Source organism: Eleutherodactylus coqui, chromosome 3 (genome assembly GCF_035609145.1).
Source record: "Eleutherodactylus coqui strain aEleCoq1 chromosome 3, aEleCoq1.hap1, whole genome shotgun sequence".
In the NCBI taxonomy this organism is placed as follows: Eukaryota; Metazoa; Chordata; class Amphibia; order Anura; family Eleutherodactylidae; genus Eleutherodactylus; species Eleutherodactylus coqui.
In genome coordinates this window covers 237,886,372-237,903,446 of record NC_089839.1, presented here as the reverse complement: position 1 = coordinate 237,903,446, position 17,075 = coordinate 237,886,372, and the positions used below count along the sequence as shown (strand labels likewise).

Genomic DNA, 17,075 nt, shown 5'->3' with positions numbered 1-17,075 from the left:
CAGGAGGAGGAGCAGGCGGAGGAGGAGGGATATTATACACAGATAGATGAAGCAAAAATGTCCCCATTTTTGATGGTGATAGAGAACGATGCTTCCATCCGCGGGTGCAGCCTACGTATTGTTTAGGTACCGCTGCTGTCCGCTGGTGGAGAAGAGAAGTCTGGGGAAATCCAGGCTTTGTTCATCTTTATGAGTGTAAGCCTGTCGGCACTGTCGGTTGACAGGTGGGTACGCTTATCCGTGATGATTCCCTCAGCCACACTAAACACCCTCTCTGACAAGACGCTAGCAGCAGGACAAGCAAGCACCTCCAGGGCATACAGCGCGAGTTCAGGCCACGTGTCCAGCTTCCACACCCAGTAGTTGTAGGGGGCAGAGGCGTCACAGAGGACGGTCGTGAGATCGGCTACGTACTCCCTCACCATCCTTTCACAGTGCTCCCGCCAACTCAGCCTTGACTGGGGACCGGTGACACAGTCTTGCTGGGGAGCCATAAAGCTGTCAAAGGCCTTGGAGAATGTTCCCCTGCCTGCGCTGTACATGCTGCCTGATCTCTGCGCCTCCCCTGCTACCTGGCCCTCGGAACTGCGCCTTCGGCCACTAGCGCTGTCGGATGGGAAGTTTACCATCAGTTTGTCCACCAGCGCCCTGTGGTATAGCATCATTCTCGAACCCCTTTCCTCTTCGGGAATGAGAGTGGAAAGGCTCTCCTTATACCGTGGGTCGAGCAGTGTGTACACCCAGTAATCCGTAGTGGCCAGAATGCGTGTAACGCGAGGGTCACGAGAAAGGCATCCTAACATGAAGTCAGCCATGTGTGCCAGGGTACCTGTACGCATCACATGGCTGTCCTCACTTGGAAGATCACTTTCAGGATCCTTCTCCTCCTCCTCCTCCTCCTCCTCCTCCTCCTCCTCCTCCTCTGGCCATACACGCTGAAAGGATGACAGGCAAGCAGCATCTGTCCCCTCAGCAGTGGGCCAAGCTGTCTCTTCCCCCTCCTCCTCATTCTCCTCCCCCTCCTCAAAGCGCTGAGATATAGACATGAGGGTGCTCTGACTATCCAGCGACATACTGTCTTCCCCCGCCTCTGTTTCCGATTCCAAAGCGTCTGCCTTTATGCTTTGCAGGGAACTTCTCAAGAGGCATAGCAGAGGAATGGTGACGCTAATGATTGCAGCATCCCCGCTCAGCATCTGGGTAGACTCCTCAAACTTTCCAAGGACCTGGCAGATGGCTGCCAACCAGGCCCACTCTTCTGTAAATAATTGAGGAGGCTGAATCACACTACGCCGCCCATGTTGGAGTTGGTATTCCACTATAGCTCTACGCTGCTCATAGAGCCTGGCCAACATGTGGAGCGTAGAGTTCCACTGGCAGATGAAACCGATGCTGCAGGGTGCGCAGAGTGGCAGCGTCCATCTTGGAGTTGTGGAAATGTGCACTGACCCGGCGCACCTTTCCGAGCAGGTATGACAAGTGTGGGTAGCTTTTCAGAAAGTGCTGAACCACCAAATTAAAGACATGGGCCAGGCATGGCACGTGCGTGAGGCTGCCGAGCTGCAGAGCCGCCACCAGGTTATGGCCGTTATCACACACGACCATGCCCGGTTGGAGGCTCAGCGGCGCAAGCCAGTGGTCGGTCTGCTCTGTCAGACCCTGCAGCAGTTCGTGGGCCGTGTGCCTCTTATCTCCTAAGCTGAGTAGCTTCAGCACGGCCTGCTGACGCTTGCCCACCGCTGAGCTGCCATGCCGCGCGACACCGACTGCTGGCGACGTGCTGCTGCTGACACATCTTGATTGCGAGACAGAGGTTGCGTAGGAGGAGGAGGAGGGTGGTTTAGTGGAGGAAGCATACAGCGCCGCAGATACCACCACCGAGCTGGGGCACGCAATTCGGGGGGTGGGTAGGACGTGAGCGGTCCCAGGCTCTGACTCTGTCCCAGCCTCCACTAAATTCACCCAATGTGCCGTCAGGGAGATATAGTGGCCCTGCCCGCCTGTGCTTGTCCACGTGTCTGTAGTTAAGTGGACCTTGGCAGTAACCGCGTTGGTGAGGGCACGTACAATGTTGCGGGAGATGTGGTCGTGCAGGCCTGGGACGGCACATCGGGAAAAGTAGTGGCGACTGGGAACTGAGTAGTGCGGGGCCGCCGCCGCCATCATGCTTTTGAAAGCCTCCGTTTCCACAAGCCTATAAGGCAGCATCTCCAGGCTGATCAATTTGGCAATGTGCACGTTTAACGCTTGAGCGTGCGGGTGCGTGGCGGCGTACTTGCGCTCGCGCTCAAACAGTGGCGCTAGCGACGTCTGGACGCTGCGCTGAGAGACATTGCTGGATGGGGCCGAGGACAGCGGAGGTGAGGGTGTGGGTGCAGGCCAGGGGACGGTAGTGCCTGTGCCCTGAGAGGGGGGTTGGATGTCAGTGGCAGGTTGGGGCAAAGGGGGAGAGGCAGTGGTGCAAACTGGAGGCGGTGAACGGCCTTCGTCCCACCTTGTGGGGTGCTTGGCCATCATATGCCTCCCCAGCTGATCTTGGCGCGACAAAGGTTGCACACCACTGTTCGTCGGTCGTCAGGCGTCTCTGTGAAAAACTGCCACACTGTAGAGCACCTTGACCTCTGCAGGGTGGCATGGCGCGAGGGGGCGCTTTGGGAAACAGTTGGGGGATTATTTGGTCTGGCCCTGCCTCTACCCCTGGCCACCGCACTGGCTCGGCCTGTGCCCACACCCTGATTTGGGCCTCCGCGTCCTCGGCCGCGTCCACGTCCTCTAGGCCTACCCCTACCCCTCAGCATGCTGCATTACCAGTAATGCAGAAACAGAACGCTGTAATTAAATGTGCCGCTTATTGGCCCGTGGTTGGAGGCTGACTTCGCTTACTGAACGCCAGGAAATAATTTGGCGCAAGCCTGCTGTAACACTTAGCTGGCTGCGAATGATTTTGTAGAACTACTACACCCAGCACAGACGGACCCAGAACACTGAGCACAGTGACAGGCAGGCCAAATAGATTTTTTGCCCAAATTTTTTTAGCAAAGGCCCACTGCCTATAATCAATGAATATGTCTTCTGTCCCTGCCTCCACACTTCTGTCCCTGGAGTATGTCACAGAACTGCAGAGTGTCGCACTGTCAACTGCAACACAGCGGTGATTTCAGAGCCCAGACAGAGCCAGGAAATAATTTGGCGCAAGCCTGCTGTAACACTTAGCTGGCTGCGTATGATTTTGTAGAACTACTACACCCAGCACACACAGACCCAGAACACTGAGCACAGTGACAGGCAGGCCAAATAGATTTTTTGCCCAAATTTTTTTAGCAAAGGCCCACTGCCTATATTCAATGAATATGTCTTGTGTCCCTGCCTCCACACTTCTGTCCCTGGAGTATTACTGCAGGGCGCAATGCTCTGCACGGCCGATATACCAAAAAAAAAAAATGTGCACCACTGCAAAAAGCAGCCTCCATAGTACTGCACACGGTTAGATGTGGCCCTAAGAAGGACCGTTGGGGTTCTTGAAGCCTACAATAACTCCTAACACTCTCCCTATAGCAGCTCCAACACAATAGCACTTTCCCTCCTCTATCTCAGAATGCATCTGTGGCGAGCCGCGGAGGGGCCCATTTTTATACTCGGGTGACACCTGATCTCGCCAGCCACTCACAGCAGGGGGGGTGGTATAGGGCTGGAACATCACAGGAGGAAGTTGTAATGCCTTCCCTGTCTTTCAATTGGCCAGAAAAGCGCGCTAACGTCTCAGAGATGAAAGTGAAAGTAACCCGAACATCGCGTGGTGCTCGTTACGAGTAACGAGCATCCCGAACACCCTGATATTCGATCGAGCATCAAGCTCGGACGAGTACGTTCGCTCATCTCTAGTAATCACACAATAAGCCCAATACATCAATATATTAGTATCGTGCAGGACCGTAACCGTCCAGCTCCCTCACGTAAGAGCAGAGGGCAAGGGAAGTCAGGAAATAAAGAGGAGCATGGGAAAACTCCCAATACAACCTAACTTAATACTCATTAACCTCCTCATAGATAATAATTCATAGTGGGCTCAGATATCAATCCCATCAAACACAAGACGTGAAGGACTATAGTGGATATTATTCATAAAAAATGAGAGAAACTCTAGTTCTAACATATAGTTTCACTTTATTTTTATTAATGATACACTAATGTTTACTCAGTTATTCATATTTTTCATGGAACCATTTCTCACAAAGTAAGTATATGGCCGTCTCCAGTGATTGTTTGTATGTTTTTATATTTCCCCTTCTGTGATGTATTTATATTAGTGTAGGGACTCACAAAACGCAAGGAGCCAACTAATTGCTTGCATTTATTATGTACTAGCTGATATACCCGGCTTCGCCCGAATTAATTTGGTACTGGTGTTTATCTGGTGTTCACACGGAAAATCTTATGAAGTCGTGGTTACTTTAGAGATACTGAGGAAAAACATATGTTCACCATTTTGCATAGTTTTCTGCGTTACCCAGGAAACACCACGGGGAGGTAACCATGCAACGTTTCCTTTATATAAAATGACATCAGGAAGTGAGATAATTTGATTTCATACGTAAAATTGGACGCTAATTCTTTTGCACTTAGAATTGAATAATCGAGTTGGGACCCATTAACTTTTCCTACTTATGACATAATCAATGCCCGTTCCAAATTTCACATTTCTATGACACTGGAAAGTGAGAAAATTACATTCCGTACGTAAAATTTGGACGCTAATTCTTTTGCGCATAGAATTGAATAATCGAATTTGGGCCCATTATCTTTTCCTATTTATGACATATTCAATGTCCATGCCAAATTTTAAGTTTCTATGACATTGAGAAGTGAGAGATTTAGATTATGTGCGTTAAATTTCTACGTTAATTCTTTTGCGCATAGAATTGAATAATCGAGTTGGAAAGCCATTAGCTTTTCCTATTTATGACATAATCAATGCTCCTGCCAAATTTCAGGTTTCTATGACATCGGAAAGTGAGAAAATTACATTCCGTACGTAAAATTTGGACGCTAATTCTTTTCCGCATAGAACCAAATAATCGAGTTGGGACCCATTAGGTTTTCCTATTTATGACATAATCAATGCTCCTGCCAAATTTCGATGTTTCTATGAAAATGGGAAGTGAGAGAATTATATCGTACATAAAATTTGGACGCTAATTCTTTTGCGCATAGAATTGAATAATCGAGTTGGGACCTATTAAATTTTACTATTTATGACATATTCAATGCGCGTGCCAAATTTTAAGTTTCTATGACATTGGTAAATGAGAGATTTAGATTATGTACGTAAAATTTCGACGCCAATTCTTTTGCGCTAGAATTGAATAATCGAGTTGGGACCCAATTTATTTTCCTATTTTGGAGATAATCTATGCTTGTGCCAAATTTCATGTTTTTACAACATCGGGAAGTTGGAGAACTTTTGGCGAGTCAGTGAGTGAGTCAGTGAGGGCTTTCGTCATATATATATAAATTATTCACATGCAGTGCAGATTTTAAACGCCGGGGAAGCCCAGGGTGGCAGTAACAATGTGGTTCACTTATTGAGGTGAAGGGCAACCCGGCGAACTATTATGGCTTCATTACTAGGTTGCTGGTCTGCATGGTGCACCACATGTATCAGAATTGTCTGACACTTTGTATCTACTCTGTGGAGGAGTATACACTAAGCAGCTACCCCCCTCTATATTAGGATGTTGCGTGAGTGGCTGTTTAATTGGTGTCCTTTACAGCTGTAATTGGCTCCCTCATTTAACAGTTTGCTACCTGCATGTTGAGGTGGTGCACGTTTGCCCTTGTGAGTGAGTAAGTATATGGCCATCTTTAGTGATTGTTTGCTTTTATATTTTCCCTTCTGTGATTTATTCAATAAAATGACGTTCAAGGTGATGATTTTAAGGGATAACTGGGATTTATGGGAGGTTCTTGGACATTGAACGTCTCCAAAATGTAAGTGACAGTCCCATCTATTTGACACCCTTCTTTGGAGATTGATTTATACTGAACCCCTGGAGCGTGGGAACATTTTATTCTCTGATCGACCTATCTCTTTGCTTGTCTGGGGTGTATTCCACCTGCGGAAATTCCATAGATGCTCTCCACCCCATGGATATCAGTAAGGACTGGGGACTTTGGTAGTAGTTCAAAACCGAACAACTATTACACAGAACAACTATTGTCTGAATAGTCACTCAAAATAGTTGCTAAGATGTACAAATGGTACGAATGACTGCGTGCGTTTTTACACAGAGCAATTGTTGTTCACTTGTTCAATTTCACAATTGCTGAATTAATTGCTCATAGTATTTATATGGGCTGACTAGTTAGGGGGCGTGAGTTTTTTTGGCAAGCGTGTATTTGAAATTTTGACTACTCCTCAGCTCATGATCATTAGCTACTGAGTTTACTGAATGCACATAAATACAAGTGAGCAGTCTTCAAGTGAACACTTGCTTCTGTGCTTAAGGCTTCTTTCCCACAAGTGTATATTGGCCGGCCATTTTCACGGCTGGCCGATATGTTGGGAGAGAGAAAATTGGTAAACGGGCACACAAATCAAACATTTATGTGCCCGATCAGACGTCATGGGTCCCATATGCGCCGAGACTACCATGCCATCATCGCCCCTAATCCCTCCCTCCTCATCGCAGTCTCAACTTTCTTCTCCTCCCCACTCGTTCTTTGCAATGGGAGGGAGTGGGACGGGGGCGGAGCTAAGAGCTGGCATCAGATCACAGCGTACATCAGCCAGCTGTGAAAATGGCCGGCTGATATATGCTCGTGGGAAAGAAGCCTAAGGATCACTCGCATGTATTTGTGTATTTTCAAGAACCAATGAGTGTTAACAGGGAAGGCAAAATTTTCAAAAAAAGTGGAAGCCAATAAGCGTTCAGTGGGAGGCTCACTGAGAGAATAAGTGGTTGCATACGCTGGACGTAGTATTACATGGAGTATTTGGCACTTGCTTGAACTGCAGAAAGAAAATCTTAATATAAATGTTAACTCTATTAATATTTCTGTCTGACAGCATATTGTGCCAAGAAATATGTACAAGCACACACTAGGATATACAACAAGCATTGTCTAAGGCTCGGTTCATATCTGTGTTTGAAGCTCTGTTCACAGCCTTCTTAGCAGATTGTCATTTTTGTTGGGAAAAAAGTGCAGCGGGCAGTACAAACAGTACACGGAAGATTGTAGTGACAAAAATACAGCTGATAGCTGACCCATAATGCACAATATAAAGGGAACCTGCTGGGGCTTCTAACTGTGTGGGCTGTGAACAGTACAGTATAGTGACAGATGGATTTCAGTGGTTTGCTGCTTCTAACAATTAGTTTAGTGGTTTTGTAAATTTTGCTTTTGAAACTTTGCAGGGTTGGGCTGGAGAAGAATCTAATGAAGTTCATGTATGTTCATATATGGATGTCCCCCTCCTGCTTCCCCCTCCAGCTGCTGATTAGCATGTCCTTCTGTGCACTTGCCAATCAGCATCTGATGGGAGAAGAATGCTGAAATCAGAGTGTCTCTCAATATACTGTACTGCCCACAGCCCAGGCAACGTAGGAGACTGGACATGTTCCCTTTAATGATGGGATGGGAAGGAGTTATTTGCTGTGTATTAGACAGACTGCAGATAAAGTTAAATATCTGTAACTGTTGTTTTTTTAATACATAGTTTTATTTCTTACCGAGAGACAAAAAGAAGATACAAAATCAGCACACTATAAATGATTATTACTATAACTCTGTGAATACATTTAGCAATAAACATTATATCTGTCTATAGTTGTCATTGCAGGCGTTTTCTTCATGTTTTTTGCAGGCTGCAGTGTTACATTCTGCGGTTACTGTAATCACACTGAAGATGATGCTGAAAGAAGAAAATACAACAGAATTACTTTACTGTACTTAACATTAGAGTGACATAATAAAAGCTGAAGCCTAAACAATAACTCTGACAGTAAATAAGGAAATACTAATATACAAAACACAAGGTGTATTGGTGACGACTCACTTCTTAAAAACCTGCTGGGGATTTTTGTGTAGGTTTGCACAAACATCCGCATTTTATGGCCTTAGTCAGACGGGTGTTTTTTCGCGCAATTTGCGCATCGCATGACGGATGCGCATGCGCAAATCGCGTGACCGGCGCTGAAAAATCGCCCAAAAATCTGCTCCTAGCTGCGTTTCATTAGAAACGGGCCGGAGCTGTCCAGCGCATTGCATTCAATGGAGCCGGCAATAGAGCTGGCTCAATTGAAAGCAATGCACTGCGGGCGAGCCCGGGATGAATTGTCGGGAAGGGCTTAAATATATAATCCCTTCCCTGCAATTCATCCTAAAATGTGTTAAAAAAAAAAATGTATACTCACCTTTCCGCTGCAGCCGGAGTTCTGCCGCGGCCGCTGTCAGTTCTCCTGAACTGCTTCTCGGCACTATTCAGCCGGCGGGGCTTTAAAATCCCCGCCTGCTGAATGAGTTGCCTCTGATTGGTCACAGCCTGACTAATCAGAGGCAGGTCTCACTCGCACACCCATTCATGAATTCATGAATGGGTGAGTGACTGCTGCCTCTCATTGGCTCAGCGGGACCAATCAGGGGCAGCTCCCGCTGAGCCAATGAGAGGCAGCAGTCACTCACCCATTCATAGGTTGACACTCTAATCTGCTAAGTAACTAGACATACAAGTAAATCAATATCCCTAATCTATAGGTTGAGGATTCATCACACTTTTCATTCTAAGGGCTTATTTACACAAGCGTATAATCGGCCGGCGTTTTCATGACCGGCCGATATACACTTCCATCTGAGCAGTTCCCCCCTTTTTCCTTCCCCTTACCAACTATCTGCCTATCTCTGGCTCTTTGCAATGGGAGTGGGTGGGATGGGGGCAGAGCTAAGCTCCCACCCCCTCCCTGCAGCCAGCAATTGGAGTGAGCGGAACAAAGCGGCGCTTAGCTCCATCCCTGCCCCGCCTCCCATTGGAAACGCCAGAGTGAACTAGAGAGGCGGAGAGACAGTAAGGAAGAGGAAAGAGGGGGAGGATTACTGCTCAGATGGAAGCGTATATTGGCCGGCCATGAAAACTCTGGCCTATATACGCTCGTATAAATAAGCCCTTAGCATGATATAAGGCCCTGACCCTCAGGTCTTTCTCCTTCTTCCAAGAGGTCTTTTAGGTCCCTCAACCATGCAAGGCAATTGATTTTCAGGCTCAGTTCCTTCCAATATTTGCGGTCATGATTTTTAAAACATTTTCACCAATTTAATTTTCAAGCAAAAATTATTATGTCTTTCACCCACTCAAACATATTTAAATTTAACAGTAGTTACAAAAGGTTAATCCTCTCTGCAAAAGCCATTTCTCCAACTCAGTAAATTGTTTATCTGAGAGATTAATAATCTATAATAGTTCCACTGCATTCTCTACTACTCCTTTCTGTCCATCTGAGTAATTAGGGAAGGATTTTCTAAAAAAAAACTGTGATTTTTTTTCCCTAGCCCTCCTGGACCCTCAGACCCTAAAGTTCCTTCTCCCTCCAGAAGAATGTCTATGAGAGTGCTGTGTCCTACCATATTATTCAGTTTTGTATCAGATGAATCATATTGAGATGTGTTCTGTCCACCTGGCTTGACTCTCTTTGTTGTCTTTAGACAGACTATGCCACCATCTTTTTTGCAGTCCTCATTGAGAACAGCATAAGATAGAGACATTCACACTGATCACAGTGATATGTCTCCTCTGTAGATCTGTGTAGTAGTTTAGGAGAAACTGGCATTTTATTTGTAGCACCCAGACACAAAGCTAGTCCTGCATATTCATGAGCTGCAGGCTAGCCACACACAACCCACCCTCAAGCCAATGATTGTTGTCTGCTTATTACTGTGCATAGAGAAACTGCTGCCAATCATTTGCTGGAGGGTTGGGTGGGTGTAGGTCACCTGCAGCTCATGAATATGCAGGACTCCTTTTAGTAGTCTTCTATGTGTGTGCTGCTATTGATAAAATGTAAGCTTCTCCCAAACTACTACACAGATCCACACAGCAGACTAATCAGTGTGACAGTCACTGACTTATGCTGCAATCAGAGAGGGGTGCAAAAAGATGGTGTTACAGTCTCTTAAATCTCTGAAGGACATTTTGTCCTTAAGGGCTTATTTACACAAGCGTATATCAGCCGCCTTTTTCACGGCCGGCCGATATACGCTTCCATCTGAGCAGTTCCTCCCTTTACGGCCCCCCTCACCGGTTTTCTGCCTCTCTCCGGCTCTTTGCAATGGGAGTGGGTGGGACGGGGGTAAAGCTAAGCTGTCACATCCAGAGGTTTCACCTTGTGGTTAATGGAGCCGGTGGCAGCAGCGGAGGACCCGTTGACAACATACAGAGAAGATCATGCTTCTCTGCCACAGCTGTGGCAGAAGATTTCTGCATCTCCACGGGGAGTCCCCTCATCATTGAACACTGTGATAGCACTGTCACAGTGTTCAGTGATAAAGGGACTCCCCGCGTGGATGAAGAATTCCCCTGCCACACTTGTCACAGTAGCACAATGTTCTCCCATTGCCTTCAACAGGGCCAACGCTTCTGCAGCCCCATTGGAAGAAATAGGCTGCAGCAACCCCTGCAGTGATTTTTGGGGAAGGGTTTTAAATATAAACCCCTTCCTGAAAATTATCCCTAGAATGTGTTAAAATAAATAAATATTATATATATATATATACACACTCTCTGCCACTGCCGGGGCTCAGGCGCATTAAACAACTCAGTCCTCTTGAACTGCTCTGAAGTTCTTTCAGAAGGCGGGGATTTAAAATCCTTACCTGCTAAAAGGGCTGTGTTTGATTGGATGAGCACTCAGCCAATCACAGGCAGTGCTCAGCCATTCATTGAATTCAATGCAGAAGCGCTGGCCCTATTGAAAGCAATGGGAGAACATCGGGCTCCTGTGCCACAGCGGAGACAGCTGTGGCAGGGGAATTCTTCATCCCTGCCGGGAGTCACTGAACACTGTGACAGTGCTATATAGTAGATCACCAACAGCACTACTTTTCACCACATCAGTGGCTGGACCTTTCAAATGTAACTGCCGCTGGTAAGCTGAATGTATGAAGAAATCCTGGGCCACAGTTGTGGCAGAGGATGGCAATCTTCTCAGTATGTTGTCAATGAGGCCGCCGCTGCTGCCGGCCCCATTGACCACAAGATGAAACCCCTGGATGTGATTCAAGTGCTTCACATCCAAAGAATCCTGATGCCAAAGTTGGAATTTGCTGTCCTATCTTTTGCCAGTGCAAATTTTTCACACAGATAAAAATCGGACATTTGATCATGGATGGGTGAGTGAGAGCTGCCTCTGATTGGTGAGGGCTGTGACCAATCAGAGGCAGCTCATTCAGCAGGCGGGGATTTTAAATCCCCGGCTGTTGAATACTACTCATAGCAGTTCAGGAGAACTGCCGGCCGGCCGCGGCTGAACTCCGTCTGCCGGGACAAGGTGAGTATATATATATATTTTTTTACTTTTTACACATTTCTGGATGAATTGCAGGAAAGGGCTTATATTTTTAAGCCCTTCCCGAAAAGGGCTTAAAATCCCCGGCTGTTGAATACTACTCATAGCAGTTCAGGAGAACTGCCGGCCGGCCGCGGCTGAACTCCGTCTGCCGGGACAAGGTGAGTATTTTTTTTTTTTACTTTTTACACATTTCTGGATGAATTTCAGGGAAGGGCTTATATTTTTAAGCCCTTCCCGAAAATTCATCGTGGGATCGCCCGCAGCCCATTGCTTTCAATGGAGCCGGTTGTATTGCCGGCTCCATTGAATTCAATGCGCTGGACAGCGCTGAACTGCTCCGGCCCACTTCTAATGAAACGCGGCTAGGAGCAGTTTTTTCGGGCAATTTTTCGGCCCCGGTCACGCGATTTGCGGATGCGCATCCGTCATGCGATCTGCAAATCGCGGGAAAAAACGCCCGTGTGACCGAGGCCTTAAAGTGAATGGGATTAAAGCAAATCCTGTTCACATGTAGAGGAAGAAGAAAAAAGATCACTGCAGTTGCAACTGTTTTGTAACTATAACCTGCAACATTACTGCAGATCTACTGTGGAAATTCCACAAAAAATGCGCAGTGCTCTTGCAATGTTTGAACGCACCCTGACTCTTACCTATGTACTGTATGTCAAAAAAACAAGTTCACATGGCGACCAATTACTGAAAATGCCTCATTCTGTATATCAATAACTCCTTAAAACTAATTTTATTGACACGTTTAAAATAAGGGCTACGGAACATACATATTCACATAGAACTGAGGACACCCAGCCACATCAATATAATTCTAACTCTAAGGCCTCATTCACACAGGAAACACAAAATTGCAGCGATATTGCATTGCTGGTCAGTGCAATTTTGCAGCGATTTTGTAGCGCTACTAAGTCCCGCGACTTTGTAGCACCACGTGCAGGGATTTGCGGGAGAAGGGCTTGAAATATAAGCGCTACCCTGAAAATATGCCGTAGCTGCAGGTTAAAAAAAAGTATATTTCACGTAGAAGCGCTGTCCTGGGTTCCACTGCACCTTCTCCTCGGTCCCCGGCAGTCGTCTTCTTTATCTCTTCTGGCTGGGGATTGAAAATCCCTGCCTCTTGGAAGAGGTGTCTGTGATTGGCTGACACTTAGCCAATCACAGCCAGCACTCGATTAATGGCTGTAATCGGTTCATCGAGCGCTGGCTGTAATTCCACTAAATCTAAGGAAGTACATATGCAATAGTTGAAGCTCAATAAAGAAGTTAATCTATAATAATATTTTGGATAAACTCAAAGAGATTTTCAAAGTGTCTTGACGTAAATAAGCCAAATGAAAAAATTTATAAGGCTTGGCTTGGTGTAAATAAGCCCAGAAAGAAAGGTAAAAAAGGCTTGGCGCATTTCCTTTTACTGCTCCTAATTCATCAGGAACCTAATAAAACTGAATAAATATCCAGAATAAACATATATGAAGGATGCAGTGGGATGAAGGGGTCAGGTTTTCAAAGGGGAACACAGAAGCAGGGTAAATAGAAAAGAGCTAGATTCAGCAATATGGTAGGCCTCCCTAAAAAGTTGTGTTTTGCGGCTCACTTAAAACTGGGTGTTGGAAAGTAACTTGATTGCCAACAGTAGCAAATTTCAGAGAACTGGTGCAGCTCATGAAAATAATCTTGGAAATAGTAGTGGGAGGACAGTGTGAGACATGGTATAGCTACATAATAACAATTATGAACTGTATGTTTTGATTAGCCCATGTTATGTATTGCATTCTTTTCTTAGTTGTTGGTTCTTGTTGATTTTGTTGTCTTGAATTTGGCATACATGTAGATTAGATGTACTTGGGGTTTGTATAGAGAAGACTCAGGAGCAAAGCATACTCAATATGTGGTGGGGGTTGGCTATCTTTGACAGCCGACATCTGATCACAGAGGGTAGGTTTGGAGATAACTCTGATCCTGGCTATTAACCATTTAGATACTGTGGCAGGAATTTAAAAAATGCCTGTGAAAATACAATAAAAATATATTGCAATACTGTATATGCAATCAAACTATCTCAAGTTCAGAAAAAAATCTAAACAAAAATAACATAATTGGATCGCCAAGTCCGTACAAGTCCAATCTATTAAAATAACACATTTATACCACATACAGTGCCAGAATTGCATTGCTTTGGTCACCCTGACTCCAAGAAAGCATGTTTTTAAGTAATCAAAAATTTGTATTTATTTACTCCACAATGGTAACAATGGAAACAATGGAAACTAATAGAGATGAGCGAACGTACTCATCCGAGCTTGATGCTCATTCGAGTATTAGCGTGTTCGAGATGCTCGTTATTTGAAACGAGCACCACGCGATGTTCGAGTTACTTTCACTTTCATCTCTGAGACGTTAGCGCGCTTTTCTGGCCAATAGAAAGACAGGGAGGGCATTACAACTCCCCCCTGCGACGTTCAAGCCCTATACCACCCCCCTGCAGTGAGTGGCTGGCGAGATCAGGTGTCACCCGAGTATATAAATCGGCCCCTCCCGCGGCTCGCCACACATGCATTCTGACATTGTTCAGGGAAAGTGCTGTCTTGCTGGAACTGCTATAGGGAGAGTGTTAGGAGTTATTGTAGGCTTCAAGAACCCCAACGGTCCTTCTTAGGGCCACATCTGACCATGTGCAGTACTGTTGAGGCTGCTTTTTGCAGTGTTGCACAATTTTTTTTTTTTTTGTATATCGGCCGTGCAGAGCATTGCGTCCAGAGCATTGCGTCCTGCAGTAATTTTACATAGTCCAGGGCCAGTAGTGGTGACGCTGGGACAGAAGACATATACAGTGTATATAGGCAGTGGGCTTTTCCAAAAAAATTTGGGAAAAAAAATCTATTTGGGCTGCCTGTGACCATCCTCAGTGTACTGGGTCCCTGCTGGGGGTAGTTGTCCTAATTCATACGCAGCCAGCTAAGTGTTACAGCAGGCTTGCGCAAAATTCTTTCCTGGCTCTGTGTTGCCTGTTACATCACCGCTGTATTCCTGTCCACAGTGAAACAGTCTGCAGTAATTTTACATAGTCCAGGGCCAGTAGTGGTGACGCTGGGACAGAAGACATATACAGTGTATATAGGCAGTGGGCTTTTCCAAAAAAATTTGGGAAAAAAAATCTATTTGGGCTGCCTGTGACCGTCCTCAGTGTACTGGGTCTCTGCTGGGGGTAGTTGTCCTAATTCTAACGCAGCCAGCTAAGTGTTACAGCAGGCTTGCGCAAAATTATTTCCTGGCTCTGTGTTGCCTGTTACATCACCGCTGTATTCCTGTCCACCGTGAAACAGTCTGCAGTAATTTTACATAGTCCAGGGCCAGTAGTGGTGACGCAGGGACAGAAGACATATACAGTCTATGTAGGCAGTGGGCTTTTCCCAAAAAATTTGGGGGAAAAAAATCTATTTGGGCTGCCTGTGACCGTCCTCAGTGTACTGCGTTTCCGCTGGGGGTAGTTGTCCTAATTCATACGTAGCCAGCTAAGTGTTACAGCAGGCTTGCGCAAAATTCTTTCCTGGCTCTGCTGTGCGTTCCGTAAGCGAAGTCAGCCTCCAACCACAGGCCAATAAGCGGCACATTTAATTACAGCGTTCTGTTTCTGCACTACTGGTAATACAGCATGCTGAGGGGTAGGGGTAGGCCTAGAGGACGTGGACGCGGGCGAGTACGCGGAGGCCCAAGTCAGGGTGTGGGCACAGGCCGAGCCAGTGCGGTGGCCAGGGTTAGAGGCAGGGCCAGACCGAATAATCCACTAACTGTTTCCCAAAGCGCCCCCTCGCGCCATGCCACCCTGCAGAGGCCAAGGTGCTCTAAGGTGTGGCAGTTTTTCACAGAGATGCCTGACGACCGACGAACAGTGGTGTGCAACCTTTGTCGCGCCAAGATCAGCTGGGGAGCCACCACCACCAGCATGCGCAGGCATGTGATGGCCAAGCACCCCACAAGGTGGGACGAAGGCCGTTCACCGCCTCCAGTTTGCACCACTGCCTCTCCCCCTGTGCCCCAACCTGCCACTGAGATCCAACCCCCCTCTGAGGACACAGGCACTACCGTCTCCTGGCCTGCACCCACACCCTCACCTCCGCTGTCCTCGGCCCCATCCAGCAATGTCTCTCAGCGTAGCGTCCAGACGTCGCTAGCGCAACTGTTTGAGCGCAAGCGCAAGTACGCCGCCACGCACCCACACGCTCAAGCGTTAGACGTGCACATAGCCAAATTGATCAGCCTGGAGATGCTGCCGTATAGGCTTGTGGAAACGGAGGCTTTCAAAAGCATGATGGCGGCGGCGGCCCCGCGCTACTCAGTTCCCAGTCGCCACTACTTTTCCCGATGTGCCGTCCCAGCCCTGCACGACCACGACTCCCACAACATTGTACGCGCCCTCCTCAACGCGGTTACGGCCAAGGTCCACTTAACAACGGACACGTGGACAAGCACAGGCGGGCAGGGCCACTATATCTCCCTGACGGCACATTGGGTGAATTTAGTGGAGGCTGGGACCGAGTCAGAGCCTGGGACCGCTCACGTCCTACCCACCCCCCGAATTGCGGGCCCCACCTCGGTGCTGGTATCTGCGGTGGTGTATGCTTCCTCCACTAAACCACCCTCCTCCTCCTCCTCCAACGCAACCTCTGTCTCGCAATCAAGATGTGTCAGCAGCAGCAGGACGTCGCCAGCAGTCGGTGTCGCGCGGCGTGGCAGCACAGCGGTGGGCAAGCGTCAGCAGGCCGTGCTGAAACTACTCAGCTTAGGAGAGAAGAGGCACACGGCCCACGAACTGCTGCAGGGTCTGACAGAGCAGACCGAACGCTGGCTTGCGCCGCTGAGCCTCCAACCGGGCATGGTCGTGTGTGACAACGGCCGTAACCTGGTGGCGGCTCTGCAGCTCGGCAGCCTCACGCACGTGCCATGCCTGGCCCATGTCTTTAATTTTGTGGTTCAGCGCTTTCTGAAAAGCTACCCACACTTGTCATACCTGCTTGGAAAGGTGCGCCGGGTCAGCGCACATTTCCGCAAGTCCAAGACGGACGCTGCCACCCTGCGGACCCTGCAACATCGGTTTAATCTGCCAGTGCACCGACTGCTGTGCGACGTGCCCACACTGTGGAACTCTACGCTCCACATGTTGGCCAGACTCTATGAGCAGCGTAGAGCTATAGTGGAATACCAAATCCAACATGGGCGGCGTAGTGGGAGTCAGCCTCCTCAATTCTTTACAGAAGAGTGGGCCTGGTTGGCAGCCATCTGCCAGGTCCTTGGAAACTTTGAGGAGTCTACCCAGATGGTGAGCGGGGATGCTGCAATCATTAGCGTCACCATTCCTCTGCTATGCCTCTTGAGAAGTTCCCTGCAAAGCATAAAGGCAGACGCTTTGCACTCGGAAACGGAGGCGGGGGAAGACAGTATGTCGCTGGATAGTCAGAGCACCCTCTTGTCTATATCTCAGCGCGTTGAGGAGGAGAAGGTGGAGGA

At 47.6% G+C, this 17,075-nt stretch overlaps 1 protein-coding gene across 4 annotated transcripts in view; it reads right to left on the bottom strand.

Annotated features, from left to right (window-relative positions):
* The window catches only part of LOC136621574 (complement factor H-like), a 1,208,893-nt gene that overhangs the window by 684,628 nt on the left and 507,190 nt on the right, over positions 1 to 17,075 (bottom strand). For 3 of the 4 annotated variants that reach the window (XM_066597134.1, XM_066597132.1, XM_066597133.1), the window contains one exon: positions 7,715 to 7,912. The exons of the other annotated variant lie outside the window; for it this stretch is intronic. In XM_066597134.1, coding sequence (XP_066453231.1) covers positions 7,896 to 7,912 — 17 coding nt within the window. In that variant the 3' untranslated portion in view covers positions 7,715 to 7,895. Of the gene's footprint in view, positions 1 to 7,714; positions 7,913 to 17,075 lie in introns of those variants that run through there. 4 annotated transcript variants of the gene reach the window in all.